Genomic DNA, 22307 nt, shown 5'->3' with positions numbered 1-22307 from the left:
AAAATGCACTTTATAATCCAGTGCTCCTTATTGACCAAAAACTACAGTAAACTAAATCTGCAATGCATAATTCCAATAAAATGTTACTACAAAAGGTTACCATTTATGAATAATTCAATCAATTTTTTAAATGTCGTATTTTGTCTTCTATAAGGGTCATTCAAATTTTTTTTCCAGAAATTTAAAATTGCACTGTATAATATAGTGTGCCTTATAAACCAGAAAATACAGGAAATGAAATCAGCAATGAAGAATTACAAATGCTACGACTGTTACCATTTATGAAAGAATACAATCAAACAATCAGTTAATGGGCCAGAAAATATGATAATTCAAATCAGCAATGCAGAATTACAACCAAATACTACAAACGGTGATCTTTTAAGAAAGAAAAAAATGCATTTAATATTACCGTATTTTCTTGTTTATAAAGGGCGCATCTAAAAACCAAAACAATTCCCAGAAATTTGAAAGTGTGCCTTGTAAATCCGGTGCACTTTATTGACCACAAAATGCATTATTAAAATGGCAATGCGTATTACACTGAAAGGCTACAACAAATGGTTACCTCTTATGAATGAATCAATTCAATTAAGTTTACCGTATTTTCCGGTCTGTAAAATGTACTTTCACAAAACAAAATATTTTCTAGAAATTCAAAAGTGCGCCTTATCGACCAGAAAATACGTTGAATATAATCGGCTGTGCCTAATTACAATGAAATGTTACTAAAAATGGTTACTATGTATGAATGAATGTATTCTTTCAATATTACTGTATTCTCCTGTCTATAAGGGTCATCTAAATCCCAAAATTCTGCATGAAATTCCAAAATGCGCCTTAAAGATCAGAAAAACGTTAAACGTGATTTTAGCAGCAATTCGTTTTAATTATGCATCAAGCGGTCATCATTTATGAATAAATCCATCAACTTGAGTTATTTGGTTTCATGAAAGGTTATTTTCTAAAATTGTCCATGTTTTTTTATAAATGCAACCCTAGCTCTTACAGTAATTTTAATTTCATGCGCCGTATATACCATAAAATTCAGATTATAAGACGCGACTTTTTTCCCAAGGTTTCAACCCTGAGGCCTATGCAACGATGCGGCCAATTTATGCATGCTTTTTAAATGGCCGTCAGGGGCGCCCAAGCAGTAAAGGTAAGAGTGAGACACACGGAATAGGTGTCAAGGAAGACGCAAGTTTAGTGTAACTTTGTGCATTAATAACACAAGCATGAACAGACCCTCATCATGGAAAAGGTGGCAATCCAAGGGGGGAGCGCTAATTACCATATTGGGAATAATTGTTTATTTGTAAACAAAAATAATGTGGCGAAAGTAGAAATAATTAAGGCTGATTCATATTTATCAGTCAGCATTATTTTATTTTTTTCAGTAAATATTTTACACGTTTAAATTCTATGGATTCTCCTTGATGTACCGAAGCCATTTCTGCATACAACCAAGAAGTTGTATTGGTAAGTTACGCCGGCTTTATAGTTTTCGAGTATCTTGTTTCAGACTGATCGTGATGTTTCTCTGATGAGTACGTTTTGAAATGGTCATCATAACTTGAATTCCAAGAGTTTAGGCATTCCAATGATATGTGGCATGCCGTATTTCAGTGACTGGTGACGTCGCCCAGACACGTATTTGTTTAACAAAAGTCCGGCAGCCCACCGGTGGGCAGGCAGAACGTTAAGGGACCGTATATTATTCAGACTCTTTCTGTGTAACGACTTTCTTTGTAAATATCTCGTGTTTTAATGTGGGCACATGTGGCTTATAGTCAGATGCGGCTTATAGTCCGAATTTTACAGTATGTCACCATGTATGCTATTTATGAATAAATCAATTCATCTTACTTTTTTGATCCAACCCACGCGCTTACAAAAGTTTTATTTTCATGTGCTTTCTATTTACAAAATATTTTGCAGACAACTATTTTTTGAGGTTACGCTATACCATCCGATGCACTTACTCAGAAAAATACGTTACCTGAAAAAAAATCCTGTGCTAAACGGTTACCATTTAGGAACGAAATCAATAATTGCAGTTGTTCTTGTTCTTTGAAAGTTTTTTTTTTTTCAATTTTACGACTTATTTTTAGCTTTTACAGTAGTTCAGATTTCATGCACCTTATAGAGGCAAAATATTTAACAGACTGCGTTTTGAGGGTGTGCTATATAATCAAGTTTACCTTAAAGTTCGGATATACGTTATTTAAAAAAAAATTCAGGGCGAAACAGTTATTATTTATAAATGAATCAATTATTTTAGTTTTTTTTGTTCTATGGCACATTATTTTGGGGGGTTTTCTGACTTTTTTTAATGCAAACCTTGCTCTTCCAGTAATGTTTATTTCATACGCTTTACATGCGTTATTTTTTTAGGGTAGACTATATGATCCAGTGCACGTTATTGTCCGAAAAATGTCGAATTTTAAAAAAACTTGTGCAATAGACCAATTTTTAATTCTAAGTATTTTTACGCTCATGTTTTGAGTTTCCCACTTAACGAAAAAAATACTAAGCAATTGTACAAAATGTAATTATAATTCTTTTTAAACAAAAATAGGAAACATGATGGTCTACATGCCATACCCGAATTGTATTTATTTATATTGTTTTTTATGTTTTACTAGTTAAGACAAAGGCAAAAAAGAATCAAATATTGTATAGTAAGTCTAGAAAAATAATAATTTAAATTAAGTAACGTGCAGTGAAGTTGGTGTCTGGTGAGGCAGTCTTTTATTCTGGTAATGGTGAATGGACTGCATTCCTTAACTTATTGATGGAGTCTGTGCACTGGTCCTTTTGAATAAAGGCACCAATAGATTCTCCTCCGTTATAATGATGTCAATGCAACAAGAAAAAATATAATAACAATAAACATGTGTTAGTATTACAGTATTTCTGTAATAAAAAAATTAAAAATCAAGATTGCAACAAAATAATGCAGGGTGTCTCAAAAAGTTTGACATCCTCTGAAATGATAATATCACAGAAAGTACGTTATTAAAGGAAAATTAAATTAATAAGTATTGAGATTTATTCTACCAAATCTGAATGAGAATTTCTAAAGCATGTGGATTATGTGAACAATTTCACAAATGTTCAATACGCGCACCGCTTGAGACACGGCATACGTTAAGTCGCTAATCCGGCCCCTGCCAAACACGCTGAAGCATATCTTGGGTAACAGTCTCCAGCAGATATTTCATAATTTTTTTTTATTTATACACTAATTTTCTGCTCGTGAGTTAGGGCAGGAAAGTATTTACATTTTTTTATAATTATTAATGTCCAAAGCAGGCATGAAAATGGGTCAGGGCTTATAATGGTGAGAAGGGTGTAGAGGACACGCCGTATTCATTTGTGTACGCACACCTCTTTTTTGGTAAATAGTATAAAATTGTGTTTCACTTTTTCTCAGCTCAAACCAAGCATTAAAAGTGACAAATGTTGTTGAACACATGCCACCATGATTCAAATATATCGACAACCATCAACAAAATTAAATTGTAAAATGTAAATGGTCTGCATTTATATCGCACTTTTCAAGTCAATGAAGACCTCCCAAAGCGCTTAACAATGTGCTTCACACTTTTCCCTTTTACACACTAACTAACCGATAGCAGCGTCAGCCATGCAAGGCAACTAACTACCTGCTATTGGAGGCATCAGGGATTAAGTGTCTTGCTAAAGGACACTTCGACATAACACGACCAACATATGATTTAAAATGTATTAATTTTATGTCCTTTAAAGTCGGACTCATCATCAGATACACCAAAGAGTTGTTTCCCTAATCATGCTTTTTTGCATTTATTATTATCTTTCAGGACAACTTTCTTTTTGATCCATTCTCTAATATCTATTTCTGGTACCATGAAAATAAATTGTGTGATAATGAGATAAAATCTAATGTGCGTTACACACAAATAAATACAGCATTCCTGCCTGTGCGACCCACACTATTCTTAATTCAAATTCACCACCTCAAACGGCCGATTCTCTGGGAAATCTAACATAACCTCTTCCCCACATGAAAACCCCTTCTCCTCGGATCTTTAAAATTTACATAGGTTCCCCTTTATGACTTCAAAACGATACATTTTTCCTAGAGGTGAGAAATTTTCATGCCAGTCAAAGATATATCAATTTTTTTAAACACCCTATATAATGCAAATATTCAGCGATGTTGAAAATAAAAATCTTTAAATTGAGACGTTATACGATACTGAAGAAATAAGAACCGGAATGGATATGAACATTTAATGTATTTTCAATTTCATATTGACATGATTCCTCACCTGCCTCCCTTGACTGCATGTCACTGTTTACAACTGGTTATCTACAGTGCGACAAAAAATATTTTGCAGTGTAGGGAAAAAAGTGCTCTGACTTTACATAGCTGCTATCTTCTAACTATATTTTAACATCCTTACTATCTTGTATGATGCCTACAAGTGCCCCCGTTACAAATACCCCCTTTTGAGAACCACGGTTTTATGTCAAGTTGGTAATTCGGCTCCCGCAAAATACGCTAAGGCATATCTGAGGTACCAGTCTACAGCAGATTACTTTTTTTCTTTTTATATACAAGTTATTTGCTCCCGAGTTCATACAGGGAAATACAAATATTTATTATAATAATTATTACTATTGAAAGGATATAAAACAAATATCTAGTCAAATGTGAAAATTCTCTGATTTTGAAAAAAATTGTGCAGTTGAAGGAGAAAACTATAACAGTGAAATGTGTAAGCATTTAATATATTATCAATTATATTTTTACACAATGACAGGTGAATCACAGCCTCTCTTGTCATCTTTCACTGCACGCCAATAATGATCCAAATGATCTATCAATTGGACAAAAAATATTTTGTAGTGTAAAGGGGAAAACAAGTTTTGATTTTACATTGATGACATCTTCTAAATATATTTTATCATACTGATTATATTTTGTGATGCCTACCTAGTACCCCAGAGGTTACCAATACGCCCCGTTTGAAAAACCTGGTTTTAAAGAACGGGTAAAGGAGGAGACGATGAGCACGATGGGAAGAAGGATGAAAACCCACCCCCTTCCAAAAAAAGACGGCGAGGAGCGAAGAAGACGAGGACGATACAGACAAAGACCTACTTGTCTCAAGTCACTGAAGGCCAGAAGCAACGTGTCACCCTGGAAGCCTGCGACCGGGCCGGCTCTGGCAAAACCTGTGGGAAAAACACAAACGGTCCACCCCCGGAGCGAGGAAAGAGAGGAGGAGGAGGAGAAAAAAAGAAGAAGAAAAGACCTGGTTAGATTCGCTATGCATCAGGACAGATTGGCAGACAAATGATGGACGGGGGGGTGCAAAGCGGGGCGGTTCGAGTCATGTCAGTGAGGGGAAGTGTGTGTGCGTGGGTACGTGTTTTGTGTCAATGGGTGCAGAATTTCATTGTGGTGCTGATGCCGGAGTGCACGCAGGGGTCTCGGCGTCACTTGGCAAACAAGCTTACTAGGAAGAAGAGATGCAACCCTAGCTCCAACATTAGTTTTAAATTCATGCGCTTTTTTTTTTGCAAAATAGTTTTCAGACTACTACTTTTTGAGGGTGCGCTATATAATGGTGATGGGAATTCCGGCTCTTTTTGGGGAACCTGCTTTTTAGGCTACCCCCACTAAAAAAACCACAACTCTTTCGGCTTCTTAAAAGTTCCTCTGATTTTTTTTTTTACTTTTAATGCTATATTACCAATAATAATGAAACATTATACACCAAACTAATTACTTTTGAAAATGTATTATGCTACTCATGTTGACCGGTCACGAGCGCCTTCTAGAGAGAGGGTAAAGAGAAATAGAGAGACTGAGAAATATGGAGAAAGAGAAAGAGAGAGGGGAAGGAGAGAAGGGTAAGGGAAAGAGAGAGAGAGGGAGAAAGAGAGATGGAGAGAGTTTGGAAAACAAATAGGGATTGATAGAGGGAAAGATGAAGAGAGAAAGTGAGAGAAAGACAGAGAAAGCGTCTCGAAGGGAGCCGGTCTCCTTATTGATGGGGGGCTCTTGTCGTCCACATCAAATAGTTGTTTTGTTCACAAATGGCCCTCCGGATGTGGGTGGGTGTGTAGCGGAGGTGTTTGGAGAGAGACGTTATTAGCTGAGCTCTTTTCCTGCGCCCCAATGCTAATTTGACTAGGTCACTTGTTTCATTAATTCAGATGGCGATTTCAAAAGCAAGGACAAACAGTATTGAGTACTACATGAAAAAAAAACAGTGAGCGCTGCTTCTTGCATTCGCTTGTAATCGTTCCACATGGATTACAGGAAACTCCAGCGACCTGACATTGACTACAGATTATGGAGAAACATATGTATTTTTTGATCGATATTTTCCAGTGCTATTAAATTTGAATTTATAAATTGAGACCCTCATTTGTAGATGCAAAAGTTGAAATATTGTGAGCACATTGTAAATATTAACCAAAGTAACTATTGCTCCTGTTATATATTATATGAATAACATCAGCAAAAACATGGACTAATTCTCTCGAAGAAATGTTTCCAGACATCACCGCAGTGTTTTGTATGCTCGCCTTTTCCTCAGTATTAACACAGAAAAATATTGCAGTTTTTTTCTGGTCAGCACCAGTTCTAAACTAGCAGCTATGCGCCAGCCCAGGTGACCCACTGAGTAAGCACCACCGGACAGGGCAAAGAGGGCCGTGGGCCTGGTGTACGTCCAAAAACCCCACCCACACCCCTACTACCACCACTTCATCCATTTTCAAGATATCGTACCCACACAAACCCTGGGTAAAGAGCTGCCGCACATGAAACAAATTTGCTTTCTCGGCTTTCGCTGTCAGCAATAGTTGGATAATGGATTACGGCTGCTGGGGGCTGTTTATTTTAGGCAGAAACAACTGAAAAGATGGGACGACACATATTTGCTCTCTTGGCCCCACTCTGAGCAATAGACGACTGGGGATAATGGATCACGGCTGAAAAAGTGCAGTTCTTTTCAGGCGGAATACTGTGGCATGCTCCTGCGACACAAAAATAATCTCAGCAATAGCCGATCGTGGATAATACATGCAGACCACAACCATGCCTTTCATTTTAGGTGGGCAGCAATGGCACGCTTCCCGACAAAAGCCTAGTGCCCGTCCCCGCTCGCAGCAATATCGGATTGAGGATAATGGATCGCGGTTGGAGGAGTCCAATTAATTTTAGGCGCAAATAGAGTAACGACATGAAAAAGCCGCCAAAAAAAAAGTGAGATTTTCCAGTCCTCACTGAGAGAGCAATATGTGATTTAAAATAATAGATCGCGGATGTAAGAGTGAAGGTAACCTTTTGGTGGACAAAGTAGCAAAAAGAGCCGCCTCGCTCTACAATCATGGGGTATTTTTCCACCCGCGAAAAACGAAGCACAGAGTATCCACGAATTACAGTACCTCCGTGTGCTCTGTGATTGGCTAGCAATCAGACCAGGGTGTCCGATGTCAGATGGGATGGGCTACAGCATCCCTGCTGCCCTAGTGAGTATAAGTACTTCGTAAAATGGATGAATGAATGTGTCAAACCCAATCAAAGGGTCACATTTCAAATGCTTCCCAAAACAAACGGTAAACCAGATTTAGTCCCCCAGGCCATCATTTGGACACCGCTGGTTTGGTGTGATGAGGCCCACAAAATGGCGGCCCCTTCGCACCGCGACGCCGATTACATGCCTGCCATCTCCAGTGACCCCGTGACACGCAACAGGCGCCCTTGCTGTTCGACGCCAACACCTCAACTTTGATTTCCCTTTTTCCGTTCTTTGTTCACTTGTTTCTTTTTTAATCCGTCTGCTGTCATTTCCTTCCTGCTCGGGGCATTATGGCGGCCATCTTTAGCCAAAGTACTTTTGAAGTTCACCTCTAATCTCCTTTAGAAAGTGCATGTTGGTTTTCATTCCCTCTCTCCCCTCACCCGTGCATGTTTCCCGCTTTTGTCTGCTGTACTCGTCTTTTTTTTTCTCATCTCGCACCTCATTCTTTTAATCCTATTTTCCCTCTGCCCCTTTCATCCCATTGCACCTTTTGTCTCCTTTTAATCCATTTTAAATTGTGTCGTCGGGAGAGAAAAGTTCCGATTATGAATTTGGTGGGAGGGGAGAGTGTTGTGTCACTGCGCACCTCTTGGGTGTAAATACAGGCTACACCTACAGTTCTGAGAATAAAGTCGTGATTTAAATTGTCTTTTTACATAGTGAAAATACAAAAAGAATGTTGTATTCAAAAGTATTTCGAATGTACATACCGTTAATTCCGGACTATAGAGCGCACCTGATTATAAGCCGCACCCACCACATTTCGGGAGGAAAACCGATTTTGTACATGCACAAGCCGCACCTGTATATTAGCCGCATGCGCCCACATTGAAAAACGCAATACAAACACGAAATTAACCCATACCCATTACATTTCTAAAAACACAGCCGGCAAAATGAACGGAAAATGATACCGGTACTTAATATTTAATGCAAACCTGCAGAGTCCGGGTGCCCATTGAAAGCAATCCAGGGAAAAAAGTGTATATTTCCAAAGGTAAGGGTGGGAAAAATATATATCCACTATTGTCGGCCGCGTCCACAAACACGTCTCATCTTTACTCCACTTCCCGTCAGCCCGCGTGTGCCCCGCCCCTTCTTTCTCATGTTAAGTCAAGTCAAGTCATTTTTATTTGTATAGCCCTAAATCACGAAGAGTCTCAAAGGGCTTCACAGATTATTACACTATATTACACAGACTATTTTTCAGCCGACGAGAAGAGTAGGTTATTCATATGCTATGGAGTAGAAGTGAGTTTTAAGCTTAGATTTAAACATGTTAAAAGAATAAATACATCCTTTAACTTTGGTAGCCTCTTTTTTTATAAAACTAACTTGTTTTTCTCTTTGAGTGTTTTGCTCGTGCAAAACATCAGAATAAGTTTCTAAAATAAATACATTACAAAAATATACAGTTGCAAATACATATTATACATGGTTACACATATTTACAAAGAAAGACAGTACACCTAGAGAGTTTTCAAAGCTTTGATAATAATATTATAACTTTCATCCCAAACCGTGCCTGTGAAGGGTAGCAAAACGCTACTAGCAACACGCTCGCAACACAGTAAACAGCTCTGTTAAAAAAAGATACCGTACTTGTAGTAAGCACGGTAAGCCGTATTCATCTTCCTCCTTATAACTGACATCATCAAAGTCGTCTTCCTTCAGTTTGGAAAAGAGACTTTGTCATATAGACATCATCCCACGCTCCCTTATTCAAAAAGACGCTAGCATCACGTTCGCAAAGTAAAGTTTACGTGTGGTAGCTCTGTTTCCTTCTATATTGGACTGCTCGATTGCGTTTAGCTTGAAAGTTGAGTGATCTATTTCAGGTGTGGTTCTGAATTTGTATACTATCTATAAGATAAGAGCTTGTTATGTCCACTCCACGCATCGGCCCGGTATTGCAGTACCTCCGGGAACGGTGCATTCGCAATGATCGCAGCAAGGCTTTAGGGCTAGGACCTTAGCTTGGCCTTTTGGCTGAGAGTAAGTGTCCCGGCTCCTAGGCTTTGTAGCGTATTATGAACTGACCGATAACAGATAATGGATAATGAATAACGAAGATAGATCAATAACCCTTAAAACCCCCCCCCCTATTGACACTAACAAAGATGTTATATAATGAAATTGTGAATATGCTTGATTGCTAATAAGATTTTCGAGAAGGTTTGTTCAAACCTCACTTTGTGTTTGCTGTTAAAAACGTAATATTGGAATATAATATTGTGAATGTGCTTAATTGCTGTTGAGATTGTCATGATTGTTTTCTGTTTTTAGTGTCAATAAATTTGTTCAAACCACAGACCAAAAATAATCGACTTTGGCCTGGACGGATCTATTGACACTAACAAAGATGTTATATAATGAAATTGTGAATATAGATAGATAGATAGATAGATAGATACTTTATTCATCCCCGAAGGGAAATTCACTTTTCCAGCAGCATCCCTAAGCTGAGAACAATCGAAAATAACTGAGAACAATCGAAAATAACACGGGAGCTGCTGGAGTGGCTGCCATTCGTGACGGCGCCGGAGAAACGATTCAATTTGAATCATGTACAAACAAACAAACAATTGAATCATGTACAAGAAACGATTCAATCTGAATCATGTACAAACAAACAAACAATTGAATCATGTACAACAAACAAACAAAATATTTATGTTTCAATAAGTGGAGTGTTAATAAAATGGGGGGAAAATAATTTCTGATACTGATATAACCAGGTAAAACTAATTTTAAGTTACCTGTCCAAATGAATGTTGTGCCATCTCACCTTTCCCACTCTCTCTGCTCGCTCCTGAAACTTTATCAAATAGTCCAAAATTTTACCTCATCTTCTCCGCTCACCTCGTCGTCCTCTTCTCCTTCCACTTCGCACTACAGAGACTTTTTAGCTGAGCCGTCTCTTATGACACCATCCCAAGTAGATTGAATATGCTTGATTGCTATTAAGATTTTCGAGAAGGGTTGTTCAAACCTCACATTGTGCTTGCTGTTAAAAAAGTCATATTGAAATATAATATTGTGAATGTGCTTAATTGCTGTTGAGATTGTCATGATTGTTTTTTCTGTTATTAGTGTCAATAAATTTGTTCAAACCAAAAAAATGTGCCTGATCGCAGCAAGGCTTTAAGGCTAGGACCTTAGCTTGGCCTTTTGGCTGAGAGTAAGAGTCCCGGCTTCTAAGCTTTGAAGCAAATTGTGAACTGCTCGATAATGGATAATGGATAATGAATAAAGAAGATAGAACAATAACCCTTAAAAAATCCCCACCCCCTTTCTTATTGCAATTTGCATGATGAGGATATGTCTACGCTAATTTATTTGTGCACAAGCTAAGAAGTTGCAGTCTAAATCACCTTTTGTTCCTCGAGCGCCGCTGGCGGCCGTTAGAAAAATTACATAAATTGGCCGCATCACTGAATAAGCCGCAGGGTTGAAAGTTTGGGGAAAAAGTAGCGGCTTATAGTCCGGAATTTACGGTATTACTTTTGTACTTTTTTTTATATTTGCCTTTTAGAGGCGCCAGTTCATTCATTTATTCATTCGTTCATTGTCAAGCTATTTTTTTCCATCTACCATTTTGTCCCCCGGTAGCATAGTGTTCGCAGGATCGGTCTAACATGATTGTGGTTAAAGAAAAAAAAGGAGCCATTCATTCCTTTTTTGTTACAACGAAGTACCATATTTTCTGGACTATAAATCATGTACATATCTGTTTATGCAGAGCTTAGCTGATTTACATCCTGGTTTTCGACATAAAAACGCATCCTTTACATTTCTTATACTTTGAGCTCGTTGTGGTTATTGCGCAACAAAACCGAGCATAGCTTTGTCCTTTGTGGAAACCAAGTGTCTTTTTTATAAGCTGAAAAAAAACATTTTATTCCAGGTCATCATCTTCTGGGCAGAATTTATCGCTGCATCCATTGTTACATTCGTTTTCCAGCCCATTCCAGCTGTCTTCGGGCAGTGGGCAGGGAACACACTGGACTGGTTGACAGCCAATCACAGAGCACAAGGAGACAGACAACCATTCAAATATTCACACACGCCTAAGGCCATTTTCGACCTACCAACAATGCCATTGATATTTTGGGGACGTGCAAGGAAATTGGCGTCTCCGAAGAAAACCCACTCAGACATAAACTCCACATGGGAAGGCTAGTAGCTGGAATCAAACCTGGGACCTCTGAACTTTGAGTTAGACGTGCTAACCAGTCATGCACCAGGTCGCCATTGAACACTGAAATAATTGATGATGACTGTGGCTCAGAAGGAAAATCGAGCCTAAAAGCATTTAGCCCAACCCGGTCAAGGCCTGTGGGTATTAAAGCCCGAGCCTGACCAATTCACTTGATTCGCGGGGCCGAGCCTAAAGGAATCCTGAAATGTTATGTGTGAGGACTCGGAAGGAGGGGAGGTGATTTGTGTCGACAAATTAAAACATGTCGTTTAAATCTAATTCAAACAAGACTGGCCCGCCACAAACACAATGATCAACATTTTAGGTCTGACCCAGCCCATTATTTGGGTTTTAGATCTTATCTCTGCTGTGGCTCATTTTTCTCATGCGCAAGTGATATCAAACAACACAGATGATATATAAAGCTGCAAATAACAGCTAATACATAACTCAAATCCACTGGATACGCTCTGTCATATTGAGCCCTATGTAATTCTGAGAACCTAAGTATAAAATATGTTGTGTGACTTTATTCAGGTATATTTAATCTGTGTAATCTAAATGTATAAAGCCTGATTTGCGTGTATATTTTGTATATCCTATATAGTCCTGCTAGCCCCTTGCCTCTGCTTTTGCTCCTAGACTCCCTCCTTGCTAAAAACCAGCGTCTCCAGACCCACACTCGCCTCACGTTTACCCCACCACCCATTTGTCAGATCCTGGTAAACTTCCTTCAGACTTTGGTTTTTACTTGCAAGCTTACACCTGGTATCATTAATTCAATAAATCCCGCCCGGTGATGTTCTGGTCACTGTGTTTTTTTAGGGTGCCTGGCACATTTGGCTACTTCTACTATTCGAATTATAACATATAGCCTGGCATTGCCGGGCATTCTACCGAGCCGGTGCACATATAGCTGTCGCTCATTGCAGAGTAGGTGGGCCCGGGTTCTGTAGCCATTAGCTCCGTGCAGCGCTTCTTTCACAGTAGAGTGGGAAGCCATACTTCAGCAAGCTGTTACTGGGCCGCACAGTGATACGAATGTCGGGCAGTAGGGGTTGTTCGTCTAGCGAGTTAGTTATGCTGGCTTTTCAGACGAGCAATTAGTGAAGGGAATCCCGGCTGTTTTTCAGAAAGAGGCTTACTAACAACTCCAACAATCTTGCCCAACAAGAATGCTCGGAAATACCGGGCCATTTTGCTTGTCCAATATGAGTAATTTTATCAATGATGCTATATTGAGATTTTTTTAAATTATTAATACTCTGTTGTAATCATTTGGTTTCCTAAATATATCGTTGCTAAAGGTGTCTAGACAGTAAAGAGGACAGGACCTAGATAACCTTTGGCCTTTTACCGTTAGCCCTCCTTTGTTTTTGTTTTTTCACAAATGTGTTAAGTTGTTGATTTTTAATTAAGTGCAACTTGGTATTTGGATGAACATAGGGAAAAGTGTCAATCTGGTCCATTATTATTAAAAAAAAAATACACTTTATACACAGACAGCGCTTGCTCACCTTCACACTCGTGCACGTCAGCGCTGAGCTGGTGCAGGGCCCCCATTGAGATCTGCTTGACCTCGGGGTCGAGAAGCAGCTGCAGCAACGAGGTGGAGATGTGCTTGCACGCCGACATGCACGCCGTCTGCGCCACTTTGCCCTGCCGAGGAAACACGCAGTTAAAAACGTGTATCAGTGCCACAGACCTCGAAACCCGATCCCCACCTCATTCACCTCGCATGGAAATCCAATTACACACGTTGGAAGAATACACACCGGATGTCCACGCACACGCAACCTTCAGGTCAGCAGTAATAGGGTGAGATTGAGCGTGAAACGAGCGAATTGTAGCGACGTGGTTTGGATTGACATGCGTGCACCGGTTAGAGGTCGTGCATTTAGTACCTGGGCATTTGATGGCAACCCTAGTACTCCAGGCAGGAGTACTAACACGTTGAAATAAGGCCAGGTATCAGTACTAGTTGCACAAGCAGCTGAAACCATTGCGGCCGTTTCATGGTCAGGAATTGATCTTTCCGTAATCATTTGTTTATCTTGGTTAATGGGGACCAGAACCCCCAAATATCCTAAAATCCGCTCAAAAATCACCTCCCCGACATGTTTAACATGCACCCAAATAGCCTCTCAACTGGGGATAATGTATTCTGTTTGTTTTTGGTGGGACACAATGGCACGTTTCCGATACATGAACTTAAAAATTTGTTCTGCCCCCCCCCCCCTGCTTTCAGGAGTAGTCGACTGGGGATAATGGATCATGGCTACAATAGAGCATTTTATTCATGGTGGGCCAAAAGGATGATTCCCGCAAAAAATGCCTTGTGTCAGTCCGCGCTCAAAGTAATATGGAATTTTAGATAATGGATTGCTGCCACATGAGACAGTTAATTTAAGGTGGAAATTACAGTAAAAAAGAGCCACCAGGCCTGACAAAATGTTCTCTGCTGGCCCTTGCTTGCAGCAACATGCGATCAGGGGTAATGAATCCTGGCAGTTCACTTGGCAGACAGAATGGCAAAAAAATACAAAAATAGAATAAATAAAAAGCCAGGGCCGCAAAGAAGCTCACAAAAGCTTGCTGTAATTGTTCCTCCAGTTTGGGGCTGCCAAACAATAACTGCACTAATTTGGCCGCAATCCATTTTCCCCAGTCGACTATTGCTAAGAGCGTGGGCCAAGAGACCAAATTTGTGTCATGTGAGGTGGCTCTTTTTTTCTGTTCTTTCAGCCTTTAACGAAAAGTATAAATGTTGCCACGATCCATCACCCCCAGTCAACTAACCTTTGCTGAGAGCGGGGTTTGAAAAAACAAATTTGGGTCATGCGCTGTGGCTCTTTTATTACCCGTTCTTTCCGCCTAAAATAAACAGTACCTGTGTGGCTGTGATCCATTATCCCTGGTCAACTATTGCGTGTTATAAATAGGGGGCGACCACTTTGCAAATTTTGGCATATCGCGGGGGTTCTGAAACCCACTAAGTGGCATGTATGAGGTATTAACAGTATTGGACATCATGATCTTATTAGAGTAACCTCCTGAACATAGAAAAAAAAGTAACAGCATGTAAAGGTGGATTATAAATAAAGCTCTAGGAATAAAATGGAGTTGTAAGACAGTCAAACATAAACGTGCATCACTGTTCTGCAGATGTTGCATGCTGCTGACTACTCTGGGGCCAGAATAGGGAGTGGGGGGTTGAGTCAAGGGGAGGGGATCACACGAATACTCACCGGCAAGATAGCATGTTCTATAGGTGCTCCCTAAATAGCAGAGACAAAGACCAAAGATACACTACTCACAAGGAAATGTGACTTTTGGATGAAATTTCGTGGAAAAAAAAATCCAAACAAATGGATTGAACATGTGCATTGAATAATTTTGTCACTGGTCAAATTAGGCTAACCTATAAAGGTTAGAGTACATTTCACATTTATCCCCACTTTAATGTGAGTAGTGTATGAATATTGGAATGTCTTCATAACGCGCTTCAACAACCACTCGATTATAAATAAATTACAATAAGAAATGACAATCTATTATTATGGAATTCGGACAGGAGGGAATTACAATCTGTTGGCCACAACACCCCAGGATAAAATTTACAAGGTAGTACCTGTAGACCGGCCTAAATTGTGGATGCATCAGAAAAAAAGGGCGATGAAAAATAGTGCAAAACTTTAACAGAAACATATTTCCAAAACAAGAGTGAATAATTTAAATATAAATACACATTTTTCTAGAAATAGACAAAAAAATCTTGTTTCATTGAGGTTTGGGGAGTCCATAGAGTAGGGGATTACAAAAATATATTTCTGGGAAATTCGTAGGGTAAGGAATTACAGTTATCTATTAGAATTAGAATTGTCTTTATTGCCATTGATGACAACATTGTTACCTTTGTTTACGAGATAAAACGTGGCATTCCAAGATTGACATGTAATAAAAGACTTAACATAAAATAAGATAACGAGAGAATGTTAAGCTAAATAGCCAAATATTTGGAAGGTAGTGATTGGAGGCTGGCCCAAGTTGTAAACTCATCAGAACAATATTGCAATGACATAAGCAACACCATACATCCAAAAATAGTCGATAAATAAAATATGAATACTAATTAGCCTATACACAGGCAAGTACTGCATTTTTTTCCATAGTCTTGAGCGCTTGGTTAAGTTCGTGAGGGCGCTCAGAGTACTTGCTTTTCTTATGACGAAACACGCGTCGTTAACCATCCACCCGGAATACTTAGTTGCAGCACCGGAATGGATTACATCTATATTTATTTTAAAGGCGGAAATCGCAGGCGTTTGCTAACAGTCGCGTAACAGATTTAAGTTTGTGAAACGATTCTACGCGATGTAACCATCTCCTCGTGGTCAAGCGCTAACACTACCAGGATGTGACTTTTGGGCCCCGAGTGTGAGCGACTCCACTTCTCTCATTTCAGAGGGTCATGCCACTCAGATTTACTGATCCGCAGCATCCGATCTGCTTAGGCGGCCCCGCTCTGTGTGTGTGTGACAGGGTCACGTCCGGGGCTCATGGGGGTGTAAAGCAAAGCTTCTTAGAAGTGCTGAAAAACACTTAGCTCAACCGCTGCGTGTGTGCAAGCGCATGTGTGTGCATATATGTCTGTGTCGGTATTTCTACTCCCTAGCGCTGCAGGAGGAGCTTTAGGTTAATTTGAAATTGGACTTTCAAATTGTAGTTCCTTGCTATAGTTCTTCATCGTCCAGCGACTGGACAATGACTCGAATGATACCAAAAGGGAACGATAGCGTGGTGCTATCTCTTCTGTATAAAACAATATATAAATTGAGAACTTTCCTAGAATTTTGGGTGAAAAAGTTTAAATATCTTGAGTACGTGGTAAAAATCTCAGTGTTTCCAAATACTACGAATCCTCACTAGTTTACAAAGCCAATTTGAAGTTAATTACAACATATGTGTCAAAACTATGAAAATAAGAAAGAATAAGAACATTTTCATTTTTGTTTTGACAGTGATTGAATTTTTTCCCCTGTGTTCATCTGATTGTTTTCTCAAAACAAAGAAAAAAGGCCTGGCAGGAAAAACTCCCCTTCCTTGACAGTCTAAACCTGGGTTCTTCAAAGTGGTGCCCATGGACACCTGGTATCCCCTTAAGAAGAACTGAGTAGTCTGTGGAAGTGTCATTGTGAATTTCCAGGAAAATTGATTCATTACTGGCAAATTCTAATAACCACCCGGTAACAACATAGTAACAACATGATAAGTTGTCATTTTAGAAATGCTTATCAAACTGGTAGCCCGTCGTGCCAATCAGTAAAAAAAAAAAAAAAAACTCACCTTCAAAAGGTTGCCAATCAGACTGCTCACAATAAGATATTCAGAAATCTACTTTAGTTCTAATCGTAAATTCAGCCAATGTTTTCCCCTTCAAGTAGAAATTTCTTCTACAGTGGAACCTCGGTTTTCGAACGCCTCTCAGTTCGAACAAATCGGTTCTCGACCAAAAATTTTGAGAAATTCTTGCTTCGCTTTTCGTTCAAAAAAATCGGAGTTCGAACGCCGGTACACTAGGGTTCGATGCTGAGCGGCGTACGAGTGTAGATCGTGTAGATTGCCCCCACCTCTCGTGAAGAACAGTTATGACGTGCGCGCGCACTTCTTTTCGCTTTCGCTTTTAATATCGGTGAACGGAGTGTTTTAGCCCCTAATTATGCCTCCGAAGAAGGTCGGTGCAAGCAGCAAAGTTGCTACAGGTGAAAAAAGAAGGGTAGTGCGTACAACTATTGCATTTAAGAAAGAAATAATAGCAAAATATGAAGAAGGAGTGCGAGTTTCTGATCTTGGTATACATACAGCATTCATAATTCTTTCCTTTATCCTTTAACCGCTCATCACTTTTTGTGGAGACCCGGGTGCTAAATGACGTGTAAACGACCTGATTTTTTTAAGTTGTACACGTTCATGTTAGCGTAATCTTTCGTACGGAAGATTACGCTAACGCGAACGTACGATTAGCCTGGGTTAGCTTCATGTTTACGTTCATGGTAAACATTCAGGGTGTTGGAACGGATTAAAAAGATTTTACATTACTTTTAATGGGAAAAACGATTTTCGGTGATCGAACAAATCGGTTTTCGAACAGGGTTCTGGAACGGATTATGGTCGAGAACAGAGGTTCCACTGTAATTTAATTATCTATGGTGCATTAGTGCAATCTGCTGGACACCTGCAGTAACAGCAGGTTTGATGTGCGGTTTATATTTGTCTAAGAGCCACTTTTATTTTAAAATGCCGCTATTAAATGACACGATGAAAACAAATTGAAAATCTGAATATTCTCTATATACTAAAATACGTTTTTTTGATGTTTGGAAGGCCTGCCTCCTGTTTTGCTCCTGTTAGAAATTATATGAATTATGTTGGCAAAATAAGCATCTAATTAAGTGATTTTCAACCACTGTGTCGTGACACACTAGTGTGCCGTGAGAGATCGTCAGGTGTGCCGTGAGAAATTATCCAATTTCACTTTTTGATATTTAAAATTGTATAAAACATTTATGAATCATTTACTGCAAATATTATGTCATTGTCAGGTGTCTGGTCTGTAAAAACTGGGGGTATTATAAATTATATAGTAATTAAAAATACTGTTCAGTGTCATTTTATAACGTTTTTGGTTAGGGGTGTGCCGCAAAATTCTTCCAATGTAAAAAACATGCCCTGGCTCAAAAAAGGTTGAAAAACACTGATCTAATTCATCCTCTATAAGGGCTCATTATTTTTTTTCAGGCGTCACCGCGGTGTTTTGTATTTAGAGAATGCACTGTGGAAAAGAGCACTTCACCGTTTTCCCCAGAGGAATTTGGCAGTCAATATGATTGATAATTGATGCCATTGGCAACGTGCCATTTTCCACCAAAAACTGTCCCCCGCATACCTGACACCAAAAAGAAAAATGCCCATAGCCATTAACTAGCGTCATGAAGATCAAGTGGACTGTGTCAGAGTTGGGGTAGTGCCAATGCGCGTCCATGGAGTCAATAACCTTAGCTGGCGTAATCCTTAGCAGCGAGCTTTAATGAGCTGAGCCTGGCGTTACAGCTTAAAGCAAAACCATCTAAAGCGGCTCGTAATGCCCTGTCGACGTGCGACGCCGACACGCGGCACAGGTTTTAAGTATAGGTACAACCAGCAATGTGGGATGGCTCAATAAACCACCATGGTATCGTTGTTCTTTCCATTTCCACTTGACAAATGCCATTTTTAAGAGGAAAACTTGATTTGGGTAAATTTAGAAATAGTTGTGCTCATAAAGCTGGAAATAGTGGTACCTTGGTAGACAAACGACTAAACACTCAAACAGATCTGTGTTTTACCCAAATATTTGAGTCATTTTTGCAGCATTGTTTGACCAAAAAGTCCGAAATCAAACACATTCGAAGCATGGCCGATTGGGAAGTCAATGATAGGGGGAAGAAAAAAAGTGAGAACAACCATTGAGTTGCTAAATATGAGAATGGTAGACGACTGCTGGCAACCGACCGCTGCTCTCAAGTACAGTAATTGCTGTCTAATTATTTGATCGTTTGTATTTAATCTGTTTCATCTGCATATTTAAATGATGATTGTTGTTTAACAACACATTTAATTAATACTTTGGGTGTTTTAAAATGCGTAAAAACCTTGAAATAGAAATCACATAAGTTCATATGGGGAAAAATGTTTATGTATTCCAACATTTCAGATGATGGTTGAGTATTGAGGTATCACTGTATGGATCGTAATTTTTAAAATCATTAGTTTTCACCGTTTTCCCGTTTTCCTTTTCATTATCAACAAAGGTTAAAAAAAAAAATCACAATACATTCTCAAAAGTGTTTTTAGACATACAACCTCTCTTGAAATAGTGCTGTTCCCAGTAGCCAAGGTGGTCACTCATCTCACTCAACCACGTGTTTGGCTGTGTTCATGTTCTGATTTTCTGTTTGAATACCAAAGCAAAATTGATTGATACCGATTTGTTCGAATGCAAAGTTCTTGGAGTTTTAAGGTATCTCTGTTGTTGATTTTGGCATAGTGTAGTGACTTACAAGTTCATTGTAGGTCTGTTTTAGTGTGCGTCTGTTTTTCACAAGTAAATCACAATTTACGAGTTACAACATGTAACGTATGATAAATCCCTACTTTAAGAACGGAACCCTTTTGCAACATCAGGAATTTAACCCCTAATTTACAATTTATATTAATATTGAAGTAAGTAAGTAAGTCAAGTAAAAAGAACATATCCCCAAGATGGCAACTCACCTCACTCGGCCACGCATTTGGCTGTGTTCAGGTAGAGTTCAAATTTTTCGTTTAAATACTGGTGTAGGAATAACTCAAATTTTTGGGTCGAATACAGTTTTGTTGTGATACTGAAGTCAAGAACCAAGGTTTAGTCATATTTCCGAGACCAAAGACATGATTTATCCCCTTCAACGCATTTGCATCCTTTAAATCGTAAGTTACGAATGTAACTTTGGTTCTATGAGTCCCGTACCAACGCCAGAGGCGGTGCTTTAGTCACTGAATGTGACCTTTGCAAATGCGCAGTTTGAGAAATGCATACCAAAAATTAGTCATTTATTCATAACACCTGTGCTACCAGGAATGCCTATCAATTCTAGTCTCACCTCATTTCCGTTCCCTTTTATCTTCTCGTGTGGCAATTGCATACTGCTCTCTTCTGCTTGGAGAAATATGGAGTTATTGCATTCCCTAATGCAAGTAGCCTAGCGACTGTCTAGTCGGAGCTGCGCGTTTTGCCCGCCAAAGCTACGTAGGGTCTGTTTGCCTGCAACCATTGCGGCTTGCTTTCCTGGCTTGCCTTTGTCTCCCTTTCGGTTGGTGGTTGTGGCCTTTCGTTTGTTTTTTTTCGCCTCGTGTCGTGGTTGATTTGGCTTTGTCCGACTCGCAGCACAGGCACGGTGCTTAGAGCGCCTAGCACGAGAGGGCCACCCAAAGGTGCACGAGCCATCATCACCAGAGGGTACTAGGCCAACAGCCCAAAGAGGCCAAACGCCAGAAGAGCTAGCAACGGCACGGTCAGCCTCAAGGCACCTAGAGCAGCACTCCCCCTGAAGCGTCCCCTGCACAACACACACACAACAAGCGGAGCCGAAGGGAGGTTGTCCAAATGCGAGAGTTCCCTGACTTGAAAGCCGTGAGAGACCTGGACAGGCCAGCAGTTACGGCCAAAAAGAGTAGTAAAAGGCAGCGGCCTGACGGCAACACGAGAATTAACAAAGAGAACGGGGGGCAACTAGCAAAAAATGACAAATGGAGAGCCGCTAATGGGGTCGAACCAACATTCAGTGCTTAAAGTACAGCCCTCTGGTAAACAATTTTGTTTCCGGTAAAACCATTTCTTCTACGAACCACATGGACTGCAAATTATATCTGGCAGGTTCTATTGACTAAGCTGTACTCACAGGCAGGTTTGTGAAGACACTGAAGGTGCTTTTCAGAAAGGCTATCAGGTCCAGCAGATAATCGCTGGGAGCTGGCGCCGCTCCGCTTGGCAGTGCCGCCATCCAGTCGTAATCTGCCAGCTGCAGGAACTGGTCGATTTTGGCATTGAGACCCGTATAGATCTCCGCTTCGGCTGCGTGGCGCGCGTCCTGCAGGAGCAGATGAAAAAAAGTGTTCATTGTCTAGCCTGAGAATATTGAATTGGTTTTGAGTAGACACCAACCTTAAACGTGGACGTCCCGTACAGTTTGGTGGCGTTGGCCGTGTCTGCAGGAACATTAGTGATGTTGGATATAAACTCTTCCAGGAAGTGGCAGCTCTGCTCTAGGTGGGTGGTGTTGATGATAACCTGCACCAGCTGGGCACAAGCAGACAATCCTCACACATGTACTAGGTATACTGAGCATACACTTTTTTTTGTACCTCAGCCAGCCCGACATTCTTCTTTTTAATTGCGTAGTGCAGACAGTGGCTCAGGGTTCGTGTTAGTAGTAGATTGGTGGATTTGCGGATCATATCATCCACCTCTGTAGAACTGGGATAGGACACACAATTGATTTTTGTAAATGAACAAAAAGATAGTTTTGTACATTGCATGGATTCTAAATCAGCGGACCAGCACCTGGACATAAGTCTTCTGCATCAATCGTTTGCTTGAAATGGAAAGTTTATCATTGCTGTCTTGGACTTCTGCACAACTTCAGTTATTACTTATGTTAATTGTTGATGTTGACTCTTTTTTATTTTTTATTGGTGCCCACGCTACATCCATTGCAGCCTAGTAATCCTGGAAAGTGAATGACCTCAAGGGCGGTCCCTTATCAAGGTTTATCATTTTTCCGCATGCAGTTGTTTTGGGAGATTTTCAATGCCCACTTGTAGGTTTAAGATCCGGTGATTTTGTAATATGGGCCTGTGCAGCTCTTAGAGACTTGAAAATTGGACCTTACTTATGACTTTTGTATCGTTTATCATATATCTCCATATATATATAT

General features: G+C 39.8%; 1 protein-coding gene across 5 annotated transcripts in view; it reads right to left on the bottom strand.

The window, feature by feature from the left end:
- exoc6b (exocyst complex component 6B) overlaps positions 1-22307 on the bottom strand; it is a 60613-nt gene that overhangs the window by 11204 nt on the left and 27102 nt on the right. For 3 of the 5 annotated variants that reach the window (XM_088347043.1, XM_088347044.1, XM_088347046.1), the window contains 5 exons: positions 21736-21847; positions 21536-21670; positions 21273-21461; positions 13311-13452; positions 5156-5229 (listed from right to left, as the gene is read on the bottom strand). In XM_088347043.1, coding sequence (XP_088203169.1) covers positions 5156-5229; positions 13311-13452; positions 21273-21461; positions 21536-21670; positions 21736-21847 — 652 coding nt within the window. Of the gene's footprint in view, positions 1-5155; positions 5230-10356; positions 10553-13310; positions 13453-21272; positions 21462-21535; positions 21671-21735; positions 21848-22307 lie in introns of those variants that run through there. The other 2 variants (XM_088347047.1, XR_015851984.1) reach the window with 2 other exon arrangements.

Source organism: Urocampus carinirostris, chromosome 11, assembly GCF_059441175.1.
Source record: "Urocampus carinirostris isolate Australia breed hairy pipefish chromosome 11, RoL_Ucar_1.0, whole genome shotgun sequence".
NCBI lineage: Eukaryota > Metazoa > Chordata > Actinopteri > Syngnathiformes > Syngnathidae > Urocampus > Urocampus carinirostris.
This window is presented reverse-complemented; position numbering and strand designations above follow the sequence as displayed.